The 17,430-nt window shown below is 38.9% G+C and overlaps 1 protein-coding gene across 1 annotated transcript in view; it reads left to right on the top strand.

Moving 5' to 3' along the window:
- Positions 1-7,519: 7,519 nt before the first annotated feature.
- Positions 7,520-17,430, top strand: part of LOC131677637 (protein pellino) — a 177,737-nt gene continuing 167,826 nt past the window's right edge. The window contains exon 1 of the mRNA XM_058957533.1: positions 7,520-8,718. Coding sequence (XP_058813516.1) covers positions 8,708-8,718 — 11 coding nt within the window. The 5' untranslated portion in view covers positions 7,520-8,707. The remainder of the gene's footprint in view (positions 8,719-17,430) is intronic.

The following is a 17,430-nucleotide window of genomic DNA, read 5'->3' as shown; positions in this document are numbered from 1 at the left end:
GAAGCTGGAAGCAAGCATTCAACAGCTTCACTGTAGAATAGTTGTGTATGATCTCAACTTTCCAAAACAGGCCATTTATATCAATCGGATTTTACCTGTACCGGTGAATGTATACACTAGTTACTAAGTAAACTTTTCGAGCTTTATTAGCGATTGTGTTTTCGCTGCAAGCCATAGGTAGCCCGCGCGCTTGTGGTGGTGATACCAACAGGTAGCTCAGCGGGAAGAGATTAGAAGTGTCACAGGTAGGCCTATTTGTCTACCGAAGAAGCAACGCGCCGAAAAAGGACAGCAAGTGTCACTTTGCCATACAACTGCCACCGGAACTACAACGACACACACAAGGTGTGTTCTACCGGTGTTGATCTTCATCACATCAGAGACAGCAGATAACAGGTATATTTTTCATTCCTTTTTGCGATAGCTTTTCTTGCTAGCTAAAATGGATGATGAGATGGGAGAACGAGTAACTGACCCTCCTCCTAAGCCTTCTACTGAAAATGTTGACCCCATTAGAATTAAAATTTACCCGGAGTCGTCAACAGGACCATGGTTTGTATTTATTAGGCGTAAAGTGAAAGCGGTAAATATTATCCAAATTTCTCGCAAACTCGGAGTATTGTGGGGTTCTCTCTTCAAAGATAATCGATCCTCTTTGATATACAATGTTTGTGACGAATTCAATATGACAGTTTCGAATACTGGCGAAACAACACGTATCATCGGACCTCCTGCACGTCGTGTATTAGATCTATCTCTGTGCTCGACATCACTTCGATTAGATTGCACGTGGAAGGTTGTACCTGACCCTCACGGTAGCGTACATTTGCCAGTCGTTATTTCAATTAACAGTGAATTAGGCCTCACGAATTCAATCAATGTTCCATATGACTTGACACGAAATATTGATTGGAAAATAAACGAAAGAATAATTTCCACTTTTCTTGCTTCGACGGAAGAGCTACCCCATGCCGAAGAATATGAATTTCTAGCAGGTTTGATTATTGAAGCAGCAGATCAAGCCCAAACGAAATGCAATCCTGGCATGACAATAAATAGACGGCCTCCTAATCCTTGGTGGGACATAGAGTGCTCTAATGCATATGAAGCTAAACAAGTTGCCTACAAGAAAATTATGAAACGGAAAGGAGGTATACTTAACAACTTTGAAAAATCATTTGATTTTGCGAAACAAATTTGACAGTCTACGCCGTGCCAAAAAACCTAGTTATTGGAGACGCTTCGTTGATGGCTTGTCAAGAGAAACATCAATGAGTACTCTTTGGAACACAGTCAAAAGAATTAGGAATCGAAAGTGAAAACGTGAAGATTTTTCGAATCGCTGGATAGTTAATTTTGTCAAGAAAGTTTGTCCAGATTCTGCTTCTGTGCAGAAAACCATTCGCGATGCTCTCACGAGTAACGATTCCATAGATTCGCCTCTGACAATGATGGAATTTTCAATTGCACTCCTCTCATGCAACAATAATGCTCCGGGTCGAGACAGAATTAAATTCAACTAGGTGAAAAATCTGCCTGACCTAGCAAAAAGACGCTTGTTGAATTTATTTAACAAGTTTCTTGAGCAGAACATTGTCCCGCGTGACTGGATACAAGTGAGAGTTATCGCCATTCCAAAACCGGGAAAATCAGCCTCCGATCATAACTCGTATCGATGCTATCCTGCATCAGGAAATTGTTGGAAAAAAATTATCCTTCGACGTCTCGACAATTGGATTGATACGAACGGCTCGCTCTCAGATACCCAGTTTGGTTGTCGGAGAGCAAAGGGAACGAATGATTGCCTGGCGCTACTTTCGTGTTCCGACTTGTGCCAATATAGATACTCCCGATTCCAATTTATTTTACGACACGTCCATGCAAGAGGAGACTCGTGAAATTCCGGATCACCTGCGCTCACGGGAGATCCCTAAAATATTCATAAGTAGATACCAACACATCGACTGCCATAAAATGTTCTACACGAATCAATGAGGCTACTGGATTCGGTATTTTCAACTTATTTTTTTCAATTTCTCTCAAACTTGTAGAACCCGCCTCTGTTTATATGGTGGAACTAGCAGTTCGCTATAGTTTGTAAATAATTAATACATCACCCCTAGCCATTACTTCATCCTCACTGATAGTCTCATTCTTTTTTGGCAAGATACGAGAATTTCTGAGTAACCTAACAAGAATATCAATTTACCCTAGTTGCTCAATCGCGGGCAATGAGAAAGCTGATAATTTAGCCAAGATTGGTGCACTAGATGGCGAAATATATGAAAGACCCATCGCTTTCAATGAATTTTATAGCGCTTCTCGTCAGAGGACGCTTGCTAGTTGGCAAACATCCTGTCCAATCATTATACTTTAGATGTGCATCCCCGTTGTATTGGGCTCGCATCTTTGTGCTTGTGGTTATCACGACATTGAGCATGTTGTTTGGTCGTGCACTGAATATCGTGAAACCAGATCACAATTAGTAGATTCTTTACAAATCCAAGGAAAACCAATCCATGTTCCTGTTAGAGACATCCTGGCGTACCGCGATCCTCTATACATGGAACTTATCTATCATTTTCTAAAAACAGCGTCTGTCAAAATTTAATTCGATTCATCTCCTCATCTCTCATCAATGACTAATGATTTACCAATTAATGCATCCCCGTTGTATTGGGCTCGCATCTTTGTGCTTGTGGTTATCACGACATTGAGCATGTTGTTTGGTCGTGCACTGAATATCGTGAAACCAGATCACAATTAGTAGATTCTTTACAAATCCAAGGAAAACCAATCCATGTTCCTGTTAGAGACATCCTGGCGTACCGCGATCCTCTATACATGGAACTTATCTATCATTTTCTAAAAACAGCGTCTGTCAAAATTTAATTCGATTCATCTCCTCATCTCTCATCAATGACTAATGATTTACCAATTAATGTGTATATTCAGTTTTGTTCCGACAATAGCAAAAAATGTAAATGAATACACGCGAAAGTACAAGATCATTATGAAACACAAGAATTTAAGAAAAAGCAAACATTAAAGTGATTACAGCCAACACAACCAAATACAATCGAAATTCAACGCACTCCCACTACCCATTGACAAGATAAACAGATAAAAGAAAAATTAAATAAATCGCGATTGTAAACAACCTTGAGAAAAAAAACTTGCAGTTCTCTTAAGGTTCATCTGAGAAAGCATGGAAAAGCGGCCATCTTGGGAAACGGAAAAAGCAGTTGGTCTACCAATACCCCGAATAGATTGATTCATTTTCATGAAAATTTTCGCAACGGTTTCGTTTTCCAAGATGCAGCTTATTAAGGCGTTCTCAGTTGAACCTTAACGAATTGTATAAAGCAACAGTGATGTCATTCCAGCATCACTTTCGGGTGTTTCGAAACCCATTAACTCAGTGTTATCACAAAGCGAATTAGGAAAGGTACAAAAGTTATGTTAAGATTTATAAAATAAGCGATTATATAGTTGATGCTAGAAATTTATCAATACCACCAACACAGATACAATTCAATACTCATTATTGACGACAATCTCCAACTTCTGATTCGCTTGAAGAATGTTCGAAGACGTAAATTTGAACGTTCTCGTGATCCTGCTATGAAATGTATCTATCAGGATCTATAAAAAGATCCTAAGCATAGATTCACACTCTTAAGAATTGAAAATTTCGCGAAAGGGGTTGAACAAATCAAGTCATATTCTAAACATTTCTGGAAACATCCCAAGGTTCTTAAGAAGGAAGAGCATTGCCACTCCTCTAGTATAAAATTGAAAGAACATGTATCTAAAAATGCAAGATTGTTTTAATAGAAATTACATAGCTTGATCTGCTTCATTCCAGAATAGATAACAAAAGCAGTTAGCAAATTGAAGCTTTGAACAAAAAAAAATATTTCTGCATTGAAAAGTTTTTTAAAGAGTGAAAAGAAGAAAAATGCTAGAAACAAGCATACAACAGCTTAACTGCGAAGTAGTTAGGCTATGTATGATCTCAATTTTCCGAAAGATGGCCATTTATATCAATCGGTTTTTACCCGAATGTGAACACTAGTTACTTGAACACGAAAAACGGTTTAGAAATTTCCACCTATTAGTTGGTAAATCATGGATTTTACCTGTACCGGTGAATCTATACACTAGTTACTTGACTTCGGGTAAGAAATTTATTAACTGTACATTAGAGATGGTTGGGTTTGAAATTCTCGGGTTCGGGTCGGGTCTGGGTTCTTGCAATTTTATTTTATGAAATTAAATTGTGACTTCAAGTAGCTATCTTTTATAAGCCCCAATGAAGCTTATTTTTTGTCGTTTTGTTTTGTTCACCCTATCAGATACGGTTTGTTTAACATTCGAACCATTGACATGGCCATCAACATATACAATATCATATATGGTTACTTCGCACTGAAAGATGTCGATGGAAGGGACATTAAGTTTATGGGAAATCCATATAGATAATGTTGTAGTAGAAATGATATACACATAAATAAATACTTTGTAATTTTAAATTTATTTTCATGCACGTATTTGGTGCATGAATATAAATGTAAAATTAAGTTCCACCACAACCCACTTGTCGTACTTTCAACGAATTTTATTATAATTTTACACGCTAATTGAAAATTGCAGTTTCATTGAACGGGATACCAATGCACTTAAATGTATTTTAATCCAATATTGCTGTAAAATAAATGACACGAACAAAAGTGTAAAATCATATGCTTTTTGATGCTCCCATTGAGTGCATCGAATCCAACTTAATTTAATAACCAAGAAATGAATACAAGAGCACAATTGTACTGAGATAGTTATGTTGTGAGTAATTTCACAATCATTGAGAATAGATTACCCGAAACCAATTCAGTACCACGAAGAACACAATGAAAAATAAAAGACACTCTGACCGAGTTTTATGGATATTGTTAGTAGATTCCCGGGAAATAAACGAAACTTCAATTACGTGTCCACCAGGATATAAATCACATAGAACAACGGTTACGAAACAATTGATTACAGTATCAGCCTAATTCCGGAGAATACTCGGAAGACCAGGATATAAGGCATAAGAAATTATCAAATTACCAAAATCAATTATTGTTAGGTGATTCCCGATTATTAATTGAAACTTCAATTACAATGTTTTGTACACGGAATAATGAAAAATTACACACTTCGAAAAACTTCCAGGATAACATGCTCAGAAAAGCGTTTCCACCAGGAAATGAAGCATATGAAACAACGGCTACCAAAGTCAAGCTACCCTAGTATGATATGCAAGAGATTCTTTCAAAAAATGTAATATTTAAAAAAATTACATGGCTGCCGTATCAGCGCCTGGTGCTGTATTGGTGCGAGAACGGTCGTCGGGTGGTGGTTCCGCACGATAAGGAAGTATGGGTGCGAAGGTAGCGCAGGCTGCGAAGTTTAACAACGCCACGGACTGTTCATTTTGAGTGTTCAGCCCGAGCGTGCAACAGAGGGAGACAGCGTGAAACTGCAATTCATTAGTGAGAAGACGCCAGTCCGCTTCGAAAGAATAGGTAAAAAAGAATTTGGCTATTGTAATAGAAATTACATGGTTTGCAAACCCACTTCATTCCCGAATAGATAACAAAAGTAATAAGCAAATTGAAAATCAGAAATTGATTCATTGAATATTTTTTAAAGGAGAGAATAAAAGAAGAAATTCTAGAGACAAGCATACAACAGTTTCACTCTAGTTAGGCTGTGTATGATCTTAACTTTCCCAAAAAGACCATTTATATCAAGTGGATTTTACCTGTACCAGTGAATGTAAAGACTATTTATTTGACCACCAATTACTGCCCAGGTAAGAATTGTTCATATAGGTTTCAATTTTCCCAGAAATTGCCATTGGATTTTACCTAAAAGCGGTGTCGGGGGCCATCTCGTGCTTTTTTTACAATGGAGAAGACCTTTACGTCCCAGCCCAGTACACGTGCTATTGGTAGGGTCCAAGCTACCGCACGGGGTGCACTGGGGGCGTGTCGGGCTCGAATGGTGACGCTGCCATTAATACCGACTAAACTCCATTGGGCTCCGCCATCGTTCCTCCCAGGAACTACCTCTCAGTATTACTTCTGGCCACCTCGTCCTGCAGTCATTGATTTGCACTTTACATTATCTCCGTAACAGTAAATTAGCATTCTGTGAAATGATTGTGACTGTGTATAAAATTGAAGCTAATGTTAAAAGAAAATTGGCGGACCGATATTTGCTCATATTGTTATATCTGTTAGTCTGTGGATCTAGAAAAATAGAAAAGAAAAATCAAATTATTTTTGCGCACATTAGAATAACATATAGTCCCAAATATAGGAGTAAGACATAAAGTGTCAAAAATTCGACTACAAGTGACAATTGTAGGAATAAGATACAACAAAACGAGGCGATTGAGCCAAGCGTCTGTCTTTTTCTGACAAAAAAACGAATTTGAGCTGCAAAATTAAAAAAAGTAGGTGGTCTTTTCTTTTCAGAAATAGCTTATCTTTCGCCTTCTAAAAAGGACCACCACCTTAATAGTTGGATAAATTAAATTTAAAAAGTTTACTCTATCGACGAATGCGATAAAAGAAGAATTATAGACCTTTTCATTCAATTATTCTATTTTTAATTATTACAAAACTATTTTTTTCGCACGGAAATGCTCTCGATTGTTTACCAACTAAAAAATTGGTTTATTTGTGGAATGGACATTCGGTACGACTAACAATGCTCGACTGAAATTTTTAACATCAGTAACAAAACTAGAAATCTCTTAGCATCGAGCCAGTGTTTCGTAAAGTTTTATCTAAATTTATTGAAGAACAATGTTTTGAGTTGGTGAGAGGTTTTCTCTATTGTAAACTTTGCGACCAACTCAATTAATCATCGGTCAACACAACAACCACACACTTATAAAATCGATGAAATTATCCGCGTATACATCAAATTATATATGCCTTGCTAACAAATTTTCAAAACACTAACTTGTCGAACAAGCGTATTGCTTTCAACTAATAACATTATTAAATTCACAGAGTTTATTTTTTGCATCTGGTAACTGACCACTTATGTTAGTAAATTTCTGGTGTGAAAACCAGCGGAAGAGTCTTGTCTTTTTATTGCAGATTGAAATTGCAGCAGCATGAATTAACAACTGACAACTCCGCGCCTTGACATGATGCTTTAACGTATTGGAATAACTAAACTTATTGTTCGTAAATATGACGTACGATTATTCGGGTTTCGATAATGTAACCCTGTAACCATATGCAACCATTTCACGCGTTTAATCATCTGTATGGCAACCCTGCATTTACACGCCCATCGAAATGGCAGTGGGTGGCGGTTCCATTTGACGCAGAGGTGTTCCGCTTCGCATATTCGTCAAACGTCAGTTGAGTTTGCTCTGCTTCTGTTATCCTCTTTTCGCTTTTTCTTCCGTCGATTGTTCGTTGGGTTGGAAAAATCACACAAACATCGCGACACATCGCGTAGCCAGCAAGCAAGCAGTTTCAGCCCGAACCCGGAAAGGTTAGCACGTATCTGTATGTTCCTGAGTCTAGCGCGTCGCGTTAATTTTATTTTGTGAAAATCGTTTTGAAGCAGGATTAGAGAGGATTAGCCGTGGAATGTTGAATATCCTTTTGCTGGCATTCGGAATGCTATTTTGTGAAGTAATAGAATAGAAACATTTTGCCAATAGCTGCTGCGGGCGATATTCAGCTAGAAAATTATCGCCTAAACGAGTTATATGAATTTTCGATAAATTTTCATCGCGCAAATTTCAGGCTGCCTTTTTGTGTTTTTGGTGGGTGACAGCAGAAGCAAAGATTGTGCAGTTTTGTTAGTGCTGAGAAGTGTTTGATAATTGTAACACCGAAGAAGGTTTTTGGTAAAAGATACGGGCATTGAAGCAAGCGCAAAAGACAAGGAAAAAAAGTTATTTTTGTGGTTCATTTTGTCCCTGATTCCTGGTGTTAAGTTTTACTTTGGCGTTTTTTCATTCTCTTGTTTTCCGTGTCGCCGTGCGTGTGTGTGAGTGCTATAGCAGAGCTTGTCAGTTGTGATCACCAACCCGAAAGCGTTTGTTTTCATCCAGCGTGTGTGTCGAGTGTCAGTGTATCGCGACAGTGTTGGTGTTTTGCTGAAACACAAACAGCAGCGAGGGGTCACAAAGGCAAAGGAATAAGCACGAATTATATTGCTCTCGCAGGAGGAAGAAGGAAAATGTCGCCTTGTTTTGAAAAGTGATTCCTATCGTCTCTCGAGTGAAGGAAGACAGTATTCGAAATTCGTTGATTCCAATTTCTTGGTTTACGCTTCTTGATCGTGTTGTGTGAATGAAAAGTTACCTTGGCTGGATAGCAGATCCACTCATTCCGTGGGGTTCGATCTGTAAGGTGAAAGGGCAAAGTTACACGACGAGTTCGCTAAAGTGGAAGAAGCACCTGGTGGAAGAGTTTTGATATCGATTGTCGCGAGCTCAGTGCTGTTGCCAGTTTCGGCTGTGGGGGGTCTGTTACAAAGCGTCAACATTTCCCGTGTATTGTACGCTGCCGAGTTCCGGTCCGGGAAGCCAGGAGCTCAAATTCCATTGGAAACTATAGGATCACTGGAGGAAAAAAACGTAGTCGTCATTACGGAGACCAACGGAACGGCGAACGTCGTCGACAGTATGGTGAAACGGTGAGTGAGGTCAAATGCTACGAGTTGAATATTGGAACACGATGTCTTCTGGATTTGTTGCGGAAATTTATTAGTAGTTTGTACGCGACATGATAGACCAATGTGTTTAAAGTCTTATTGCGTTTTTGTTTAGCTCTGAAACTGACTCAGGTTTTAACCCCAACCGCTGACAGTTCATACATTTTGACAGCAGAACCTGACTCAGTTTCGCATCAAGTAAAAACAACATTAAATTGATATGATGTTAAAAGATGGCAATCGAATATGCTGGAATAAACAATGATAGTTAAAATTGTTCACTGCAAATCGTAGGCCCAAGCAACTGCTCACTATTAGGCCACAAGTTCTTACATTGTGATATTTCGAGACAAAAACGTTACCAGTGATTATATTATTCAGCAAAACTTTGGTACTGTGGATTGCACTTTTGAGCCAAAGGGGACAGAACGGATCCGACGGGATAAAACCGATGCCGAGTTTCAGAGTGAACTGGAGAGCTTTAGTACGTGGTGTGATCTAAACAGAATGGTTTTCAGCCTAAGAAATCGTTCACGCGGAAACGCCTTCCGATTCAGTTTAACTACCATTTCTTTAACTCGACCATTCCAAGACAGTCTCACGTCAAGGATTTCGGAGTCATCATGGATTCGGCACTAAGTTCAAACCACATACTTCATACATCGTGGTTAAGGTATCAAGACAGCTTGTGTTCATCTTCCGAACAGCGTAAAACTGTTTAAAATCACTTTTATGCGTTGGTTCGCTCAACCTCAACACTAGAATATTGTTCTGTTGTTTGGAATCCGTACTACCAGAACGACGTTCACATAAGCGAGGTCGTCCAACGCCGGTTCATATGCTTTGCAGTCCGGAATCTTCCTTGGCAAAACAGATTTCAGCTGCCGAGGTATGAAAACCGTTGTCAGTTAATACAGCTCGACACTCTAGGCATCCGGAGGGACTGGTTTCGAGCCCTGTTCGTCTCGGACTTACTGTCTGGTGTATTGCCCTGCAATCTTCAGATGCCTGGATCTTCAAGCTTGCGTTCGCGTTCTCTATGCAATAACTCTCTTCTGCGATTACCATTCACGAGAACCAACTGACGAAGGCTTGTTACTTCAACCTGATGAGGAATTCGATTAAAGCTAAAATACTTTCTATCCTGAAATGTAATGTATTTAAGCAACCACAATTGAAGGCAAGTAGTCTGTTGGTGAAGATACAACAAATAATCTAATAATATTTTTGATTTGAACGATTCTACGTATACTCAAATCAATTGACAAAAGATGTTGAAGAGCTGGCAGCAAACATGCAGTGGATTATTCTGATCGTACTGCGTGCGATAAGCTGATCGCCGAAAAAATAATTTCTCCAGAAAGATCTTCCCGGAAGTCAAGCTATGCTAATAGCGCAGGGGATACCAATCCATGACCATTTCGAGGTCAATTTGCAATGCGAAACAGTTCACCATAGTTGGCGTAACACGATATATGATCAGATCATCTGCACACATGAGTTTAGACGACGACAATTCACTGCAGGTTTCGTTCACGAATAGCACAAAAAGAAGAGGTTCGAGATGACTTCCTTGAGGAGCGCCCCATGGAACGTGGAATGGATCTGAGAGTGTAGATGCAAGTCGCACAGAAACACTGCGATGTAAAAGGTACGATGTGATCCAATTTGTCAGCCAATCCGGGAGTCCATTGTAGTTTTTTCACAGCAAGTTGATCGAAAAATCTATATACACCGTATCGATCTGTTGCCCGGGTCACCCTTCAACTGGCGCATTCTAGCCTTTCCGAATACGCAGCTGGTTGTGTTGAGAGATTATCAGTTTCACAGAAGCCTCATTTACCGCCAACAGGAGTTGTACCGTTTTGAGGACCGTACATCTCTTCACGAACCTCTGCACCATTCTGTGCAGGAATTGTCATTTTGATTCTGCACCAGACGGTGGATGTTCCTATCGGACCTGTCGATGCTGTCGGGGACATACACGTTGTAAAGCGCTTGTTTTGGAATGACGCTTCGACGGCTTCCAATGAAGCGCCTTTCCAGGGCTTAATCGCACCTGTGACATCCTGTAGCCACATAGCTATATCTTTGTCTACACAGGAGATTTCGAGATACTCTTGTTGGTATGCGCACTTCCAAAACTTGGGTCTCGTATTGCTTGAGCTCTGCTCTATGACGCATTCGATCAGCGCGTTTCGAGTAGCATTTAGTTGCTTATGAGGGAATTCGCAGGGTACCCACCCGGAATGATGGCCATGGAGTACGACTTGATCATTTCGTTGAAGGTTGGCTGCTGCTCAGTTTGTTGTGTCTGTCTAGGATCCTGCCCCTTGATCTTTGCGGTTGCTCTTCCTTCATGTACCCACTATTGTTCGGCGACTCCGTGTCCGTCGAACGCTGTCGCTTGCATGATACCTTTCCTATTGGGATTTATGCTAATGCTTCAGCGGTTTTGTGATCGTCTCTCAGCAGCCACCCATAGCATTTCTTCGCCGTTCCATTTAAGTGACGAGTTCTCTCTGTTCTTGTTTTATTCTCTGAGCCCTTCGACCCACCGGTTGCTCTGTCGCACTGGTCTGTGTCCTCCTTGATCACTGTCCGATCCTCGTCTCAATCTGGAGAGTTGAGAATGGACGAAGTGCAGGACGCAACATGCTCAACAAGCTATTATTCATCAGCTCTTTTACCTCTATTACCACAATCTCCTCCAAAGTTATGTTTACAGTGCTCTTAGTGTTTTCCGTTTTGTTCCCACGAAGAGCTAGGGAAAGAAAGTCAACCCTGTCAGAGCCCCGCTTGACAGGGTAAGGGGAAAAAATACTGCGGGGTGCGCTCTGGTACCTTAGGCTCCGTGCGTGGCTAAGTATTTGTCATCACTTTGGATCCCAGTCTTAATTTTACGTAGCTTTGGGATTCGAAGTGTTGATGCCACCTTGGATTGGGGGATTAGGGCGCTAATTTTACAGTACGGGTTTTGAGGCACGCCCGTTGGCACCCTCCCATTCTGCTGCTACAGGCTGACAGCACCCAGCCGACGTCGGTCTAACGACCTAATGTCATCCATAGACTCACGTGGAGGCTCACAAGGAAACTTGTGAGTACTATGTTATTACACCATTTGACGGCACTGGCACAAATGTCCTATCAAAATGGGGAACGTACCATTTGAGCCGGTCGCTACTGATTCCTTAGCCGTTGTTAGTCGCCTATTACGATATGAGGAGAGAAACTCTGTGCTGCGAGAGATTTCAGCCACAACCGGATACCACACGGCTGATAGTTGACGCTTTGCCGGATTCCATCGTAGGACGTTTTTTCACGCAGGAAAGACCAAAATTGCTTTTGGGTTGTTCTTCATACTGCACTCAATTCGAGAAATATATGAGCGAAAGTTCCACGTGTTTTCGATGCTCGTAATTATCCGAAACCACGTGTAGCGATTGAACACCTCGAAAAACTTCCACTGTTGATTATACTCATGTCATACCATAAACCGAAGAGCATCGCTCGAACCGTCAAATACTGGTGGATGACCATAATATCTAGACAATGAGATGGTTAGCTCAATTCCTGATTTATAATTCAAATAAAACTGAAAAGATCGTTGAAAAATCAATTGGTCATGGGACACCGCGAAACAAGAATAGTGGAAATAGATAAAGAAGCATGAATCGCCATCCTAATTACTATACGTTGCAGTTCGGCTCACTCAATGAGGAGCAGAATTCGGGAAATAATAGGAAACAATGGCCAAATACTAATGAGAGAACTTTAGAACTGGATTCTTAATTGATTTTCTTCATTTTTACTGTCAATTGGTCTTATTGTTGTGTCGAAAATGTTTCGCAGTTCAAATTGATTTTTTGCAATAAAAATAATTAGATATTCAACAAAAGAAGAAATGCAAAATGAGTAATTTTATATTGCTTTGTCCAACACGGTCTAGGAAAACTAGGTTTGATTCCTATGTCGAAGAAAGGAAGGTAGTCATACAGGCCCATGGATGGATTATGCGCACCCTTCAACGGGAACTCAGTTAATTTGCTCCTTTCAGCACTGTTTATTTTGAGTTATTGTTTACGGCACCCTGGTGGGCCCGATTACTTCATTGACACATATTCCCCAATAAACACATAACACGTTAATCTGAGCCATCGGAAGAAATCGTGATAACGGTCGTTGGAACGTATCAATCTCGTCGGAGTAGCTTATTTATAGCAACCCCTTTTGATATTATTTAGCACCTCGCCTTGCCAGGGCGACAATGACTCTTCTCCTTCCGCCGTTTATCGCAACGGAAACAGTAATAACAACAGTGATGTGGCTTACATGGATGGAAGAGTAACCATTTCCGTGCAGCGGAAATTCTGTTTGTAAAGTCTCTCATTTCTAGGTAAGCATTTCAGAAGGGCGTTGCTGCAGTACACTGCTAAAAATGCATATATTTCACGTATTCCACCCACATGATATGCATATTCTCAAAAATGTGCTAAAAATATTAATTCTATTAATCACGCACATTTGATGTAAAATCTGCTATGAAACAAATTTCTATGTGGCAAACTATTATAATTTTGATGTTCGCCACAAAAAAATATATATGTAAAATCAATAGATTCAATATAGCAAATTTTATCAATGTAGTAAGCATTCGAAAAAATTAAAGACGCTGAATCCCTCTGGATAAAGGCTCGCCATCTCTATCTTATTTTTATTATTTATCTGCGTCACTCCAATCGAACACGTGACTTGTCAAAAGCACTCAATCCGAAGAAAATCGCTTCGAATCCTTCTGGAACGAGGGTAATTGACAGGTCTTGTGCTCGATTGGAATGACACTGACAGATAAATGGTAAACAAGCGATAGACGTGCCGAGTCTTTGTCGAGAGGTATTAAGCGTCGTTAGAGAAAATACACAATGAAATGTTTTGCTACATTTCGAATTTCTTTTTTTAAGACAATACATTGCAAATGCAAGAATCATTGAATTAATTTCCTATTTCCCTTAATTCTAATTTCCTACGAGTGTTTGTACATTATGAGCCCCTTCTATACCGACTTTTTATAACCAGTCGTACTGCTAACTTAAAACTCATACATTAATTTTGTGCAAGGATCGTGGTTTTGTATCGATTTATTATGTAGTTACACCGCTGAGAACTGACATACAAGTAAAGTTTTCAACTTGTGTAAGAAATTAAATTGTCGCTTTGAAATGACAACAGCAAGTAGCAACTTGCCACTGGTCGGCGCTTCGATCGGCCAGCACTCGCTATATGGGACTTGTATGCAAACTCGGATACAATGGTGACTCACGCATGCGAACCTGTATGCGATCGTGATTTTCAACATATTTTCATTTAAATGTTTACATAGGTTTTTTGGGAAAGTTTGTTCTAGCTTATATGTCTGTTCTCTGTGGTTACACTAATCTATTAAGGTAAATGTATATTTAAGCCTTTCATACCCAGCTTTTCTCTAATACATATAGGGTTCCAAAGTAATTTATTCTTAAAAATGGTGGAGACAAGAAACCCGAACAACCTTTTTTCGTGAAGATAGGTGTTTCCCTCGCAGTGTTAGAAGGTGCTCAATTTTTAATATTTCAACGCTCAATACAGATCTCCTAGAATATTTACAATAGACCAATTGTATGGAAAGTGTAGTCAAAGACAGTCTAAATTAATAGTCACTCGTACTTTACCAAATAAAACATCTATGTTCCCGTTCAATAAGATTGAAACGTATAAGTATAAATCCTTTTAAAAAGAGTGGCATCTGACGGGTTGAAGTATCAGGTTATGTGTTTCGGCTATGCAGTCTGCGGTTTACAAAAACACTATTTTGTCTTCTTCCGACGTTTCGGTCCGTTTGGGACCTTTTTCAAGGATTCTAGAAAGGAACTGGAATGTGGATGGACTAACACAGCGAATAACCAAAACATTGCGAAAAGAATATCCACAAGTAAAAATAACTGCTAAAAACCTACAAACTGTCGGTTCATTGTTACCATCGGCCAAAGACAAAACAGCAAAGGAGGAGCTTCACAACACTTTACATATACGATTCAACTGAGAACGCCACAATATGCGGCCATCTTGGAAAACGAAAAAAGCAGTTTTTCTAACACCGTTCGAAAAATCTTCATGAAAATGAATTAATATATTCGGGGTAGATAGAGTATTACTGTTCGATTTTAATGGTGGTTTTTCTAACGGTGTGAGAAAAAATTGCTTTTTTCGTTTTCCAACATGGCCTCTTCTCCAAGGCGTATCAGTTGAAGTTTAATATGTAGTTCGTACAGAAGTGGGCACGAATGGTGACAGATATGAAACAGTCGGTAAAACAGGGCATATTAAAGACAAATAAAGTATAATGTCGTAAACCGTTTCAATTTTAATCTTATTCAAATTACTATATACCAATTATAATTCTCGACAAACGTATGATTAGGGCGTATAAGCCAACTGTCAAAATTCACTTTGCGGGGAAATTCTGGAACAACCGTTGTTGGTCAACCCAAATTCACAGCAGTTTATTAAAGATACTACTTCTCTCTTCTGTTTAGTGCCAATAGCGGTCATTGACAAGTAAAGTTTTTTTTCAGAATTTACCCTCAACAGGGTAAAAAAACTTTACCCATTTTATGTATTCAAATTGCCCATTTTCGGAAGTTGTTCCAACTGTCAAAAATGGGTATTTTTTGTTTCTAACAATGAGTACTTTTTATCCCTTCCACAACTACTCGATGAGGTAATGTCAATGGGTATATTGATCTTAACAATGGGTGAAAAATCCTTAAGAAGTATTTCAAGCGAGTTAACTTGCAAACGTACGTGGAGTACGTGGTGGAAACGGTACGTGGTGGAAACGGAACATTTCGGCAATGCTCCGAAAACAACGCACTACGGTCCCAAAGCTGTATTTAGGAAGACAAAACTGTTTGCGCCTAAACCGTTGGTTTTAGATATATAGTATCTTCGGCAAACTTTCTTAGAACTTTCTTGTCGATTTTTTTATATTAATTGAATTAGGGTGGTCCTTGTGGTTAGGGTGTTCAAAGTATCAACTTCTTAGATAGCTACATAATGTTTTACAAAGTTATAAATCAATCAAATTGAAGCAACTTTTCTGAAGAAGCTATGTGGCTATCTCTAATGGTTCATTTGCTATGATTTTTGCAATATTTAAGGTAGGGTGGCTCTTTAAAAATTGGTTTTATTTTAATTTCTTTTTATGTGTTAATTTCGCGCTAATATTTTGTTCTAGAGGTTTTTAAAACTTTCGTAAATACATGTATAAGGGTTTTCGGCATGCAGTCTTTTAAATACTGTGAACATATTTTTACCTTCTCTCCTACGTTTCGACAATGTATTTTTGTCTTCCTCAGGGATTGAATGTTTTCTGTCTGTGATCTTTTTGTGAAAATATATATATGTTCTATTTGTTTGTCTCTGTTGCACATCTGATTACTGAATTTTTGCATTAAAATTGTGAATTTAATTCTCATTATAATAAAGCTACACTATCGGTTAGAACGTCACAATGGTCTGTTTACCATAAATCGATGTATGAAGTGACAAATGAGAAATAGTGATTTTAAGGGGTCACGTTTTCATCGCTCAATCACTTATGGTAAAATCAATGTCAATGTGTGTGATAATACCAAAAGTCACAGAAAATCTGGCTGTTTAAACTACTGAGGATGTTGCAAATATGCACCAGTTCGGCATTTTTAGAGCAGCCAAAAGATCCAGTCATCAAAAATATATCCAGTTGGCGGTTTTATTTTGTTAAGGCCTTTGGAATGGGATCTCTATCTAGATTCCTATACTATAATTAATGATTCCTATACTATAATTAATGTTTTTTTAATCTCAGAAATTCTATTGATAGTATTTTTCATTCTGGCGCGATTTCCATGTAAGGGTATTTTTTACACATTTTGTTGTAACAGTTCTGCGAAAAATAATGCGTAAAACATACCCAGGTTGACGTACAAGCTCTGTACTCCAGGTCCGTCTTAAGACCACTTGGGGCCCCTGGGCACAACTGAGCTGAGTGCCCCTCCGATTTAACAGGTATCAACTGCTGTAGAGTAGGATAATTAAAAAATGATCCCCATGCCACCTTGAGACTTTTTTTCAATTTTAAGCCAAATTATTCAACTATGTGAAAATATTAAAAATATTTTAGAAATCAAAATATATGGATAAAAAAAATCGGATTTCCATAACTATAGGTGGCATTGTAAATGACCAGGTACTATCGAAAAACGGAAGAATATTTTGATATATGCGGTTGTGGGAGTTCGAACTCAGGTGAGATGCGTACAGTGTAATGGACTTACCAGTTGCGCTATTCCCTCCCCATATGATATAATCTGACCTTCATAGTTGTAAGACGTTGTTTGGGGCGGAAGAGTGCCTCCGTCAATAATGAGAAATGATGCGGTAAGGCGGGTTAAACATCAATACTACAATGTCGACGATTCATTCAATTATTGTCATTACACTATGACAATCTAGGAAAAATATTTAGCAATATGCCAGTAAAATTCGACTTGTTAATAAATGACGACTACGTGATTTAAAAAAGTTACATCAATTCGTACAATAATGTTGTTATCAATTTCTTACTGTTCCTGATATGATGCAACTGGAAAAAGTCAATTGCCAGCTTTAAAATAA

Source organism: Topomyia yanbarensis, chromosome 1, assembly GCF_030247195.1.
Source record: "Topomyia yanbarensis strain Yona2022 chromosome 1, ASM3024719v1, whole genome shotgun sequence".
NCBI classification, from domain to species: Eukaryota; Metazoa; Arthropoda; class Insecta; order Diptera; family Culicidae; genus Topomyia; species Topomyia yanbarensis.
Note: the sequence above shows the minus strand (reverse complement) of the source record. Positions and strands in the feature narration are given on the sequence as shown.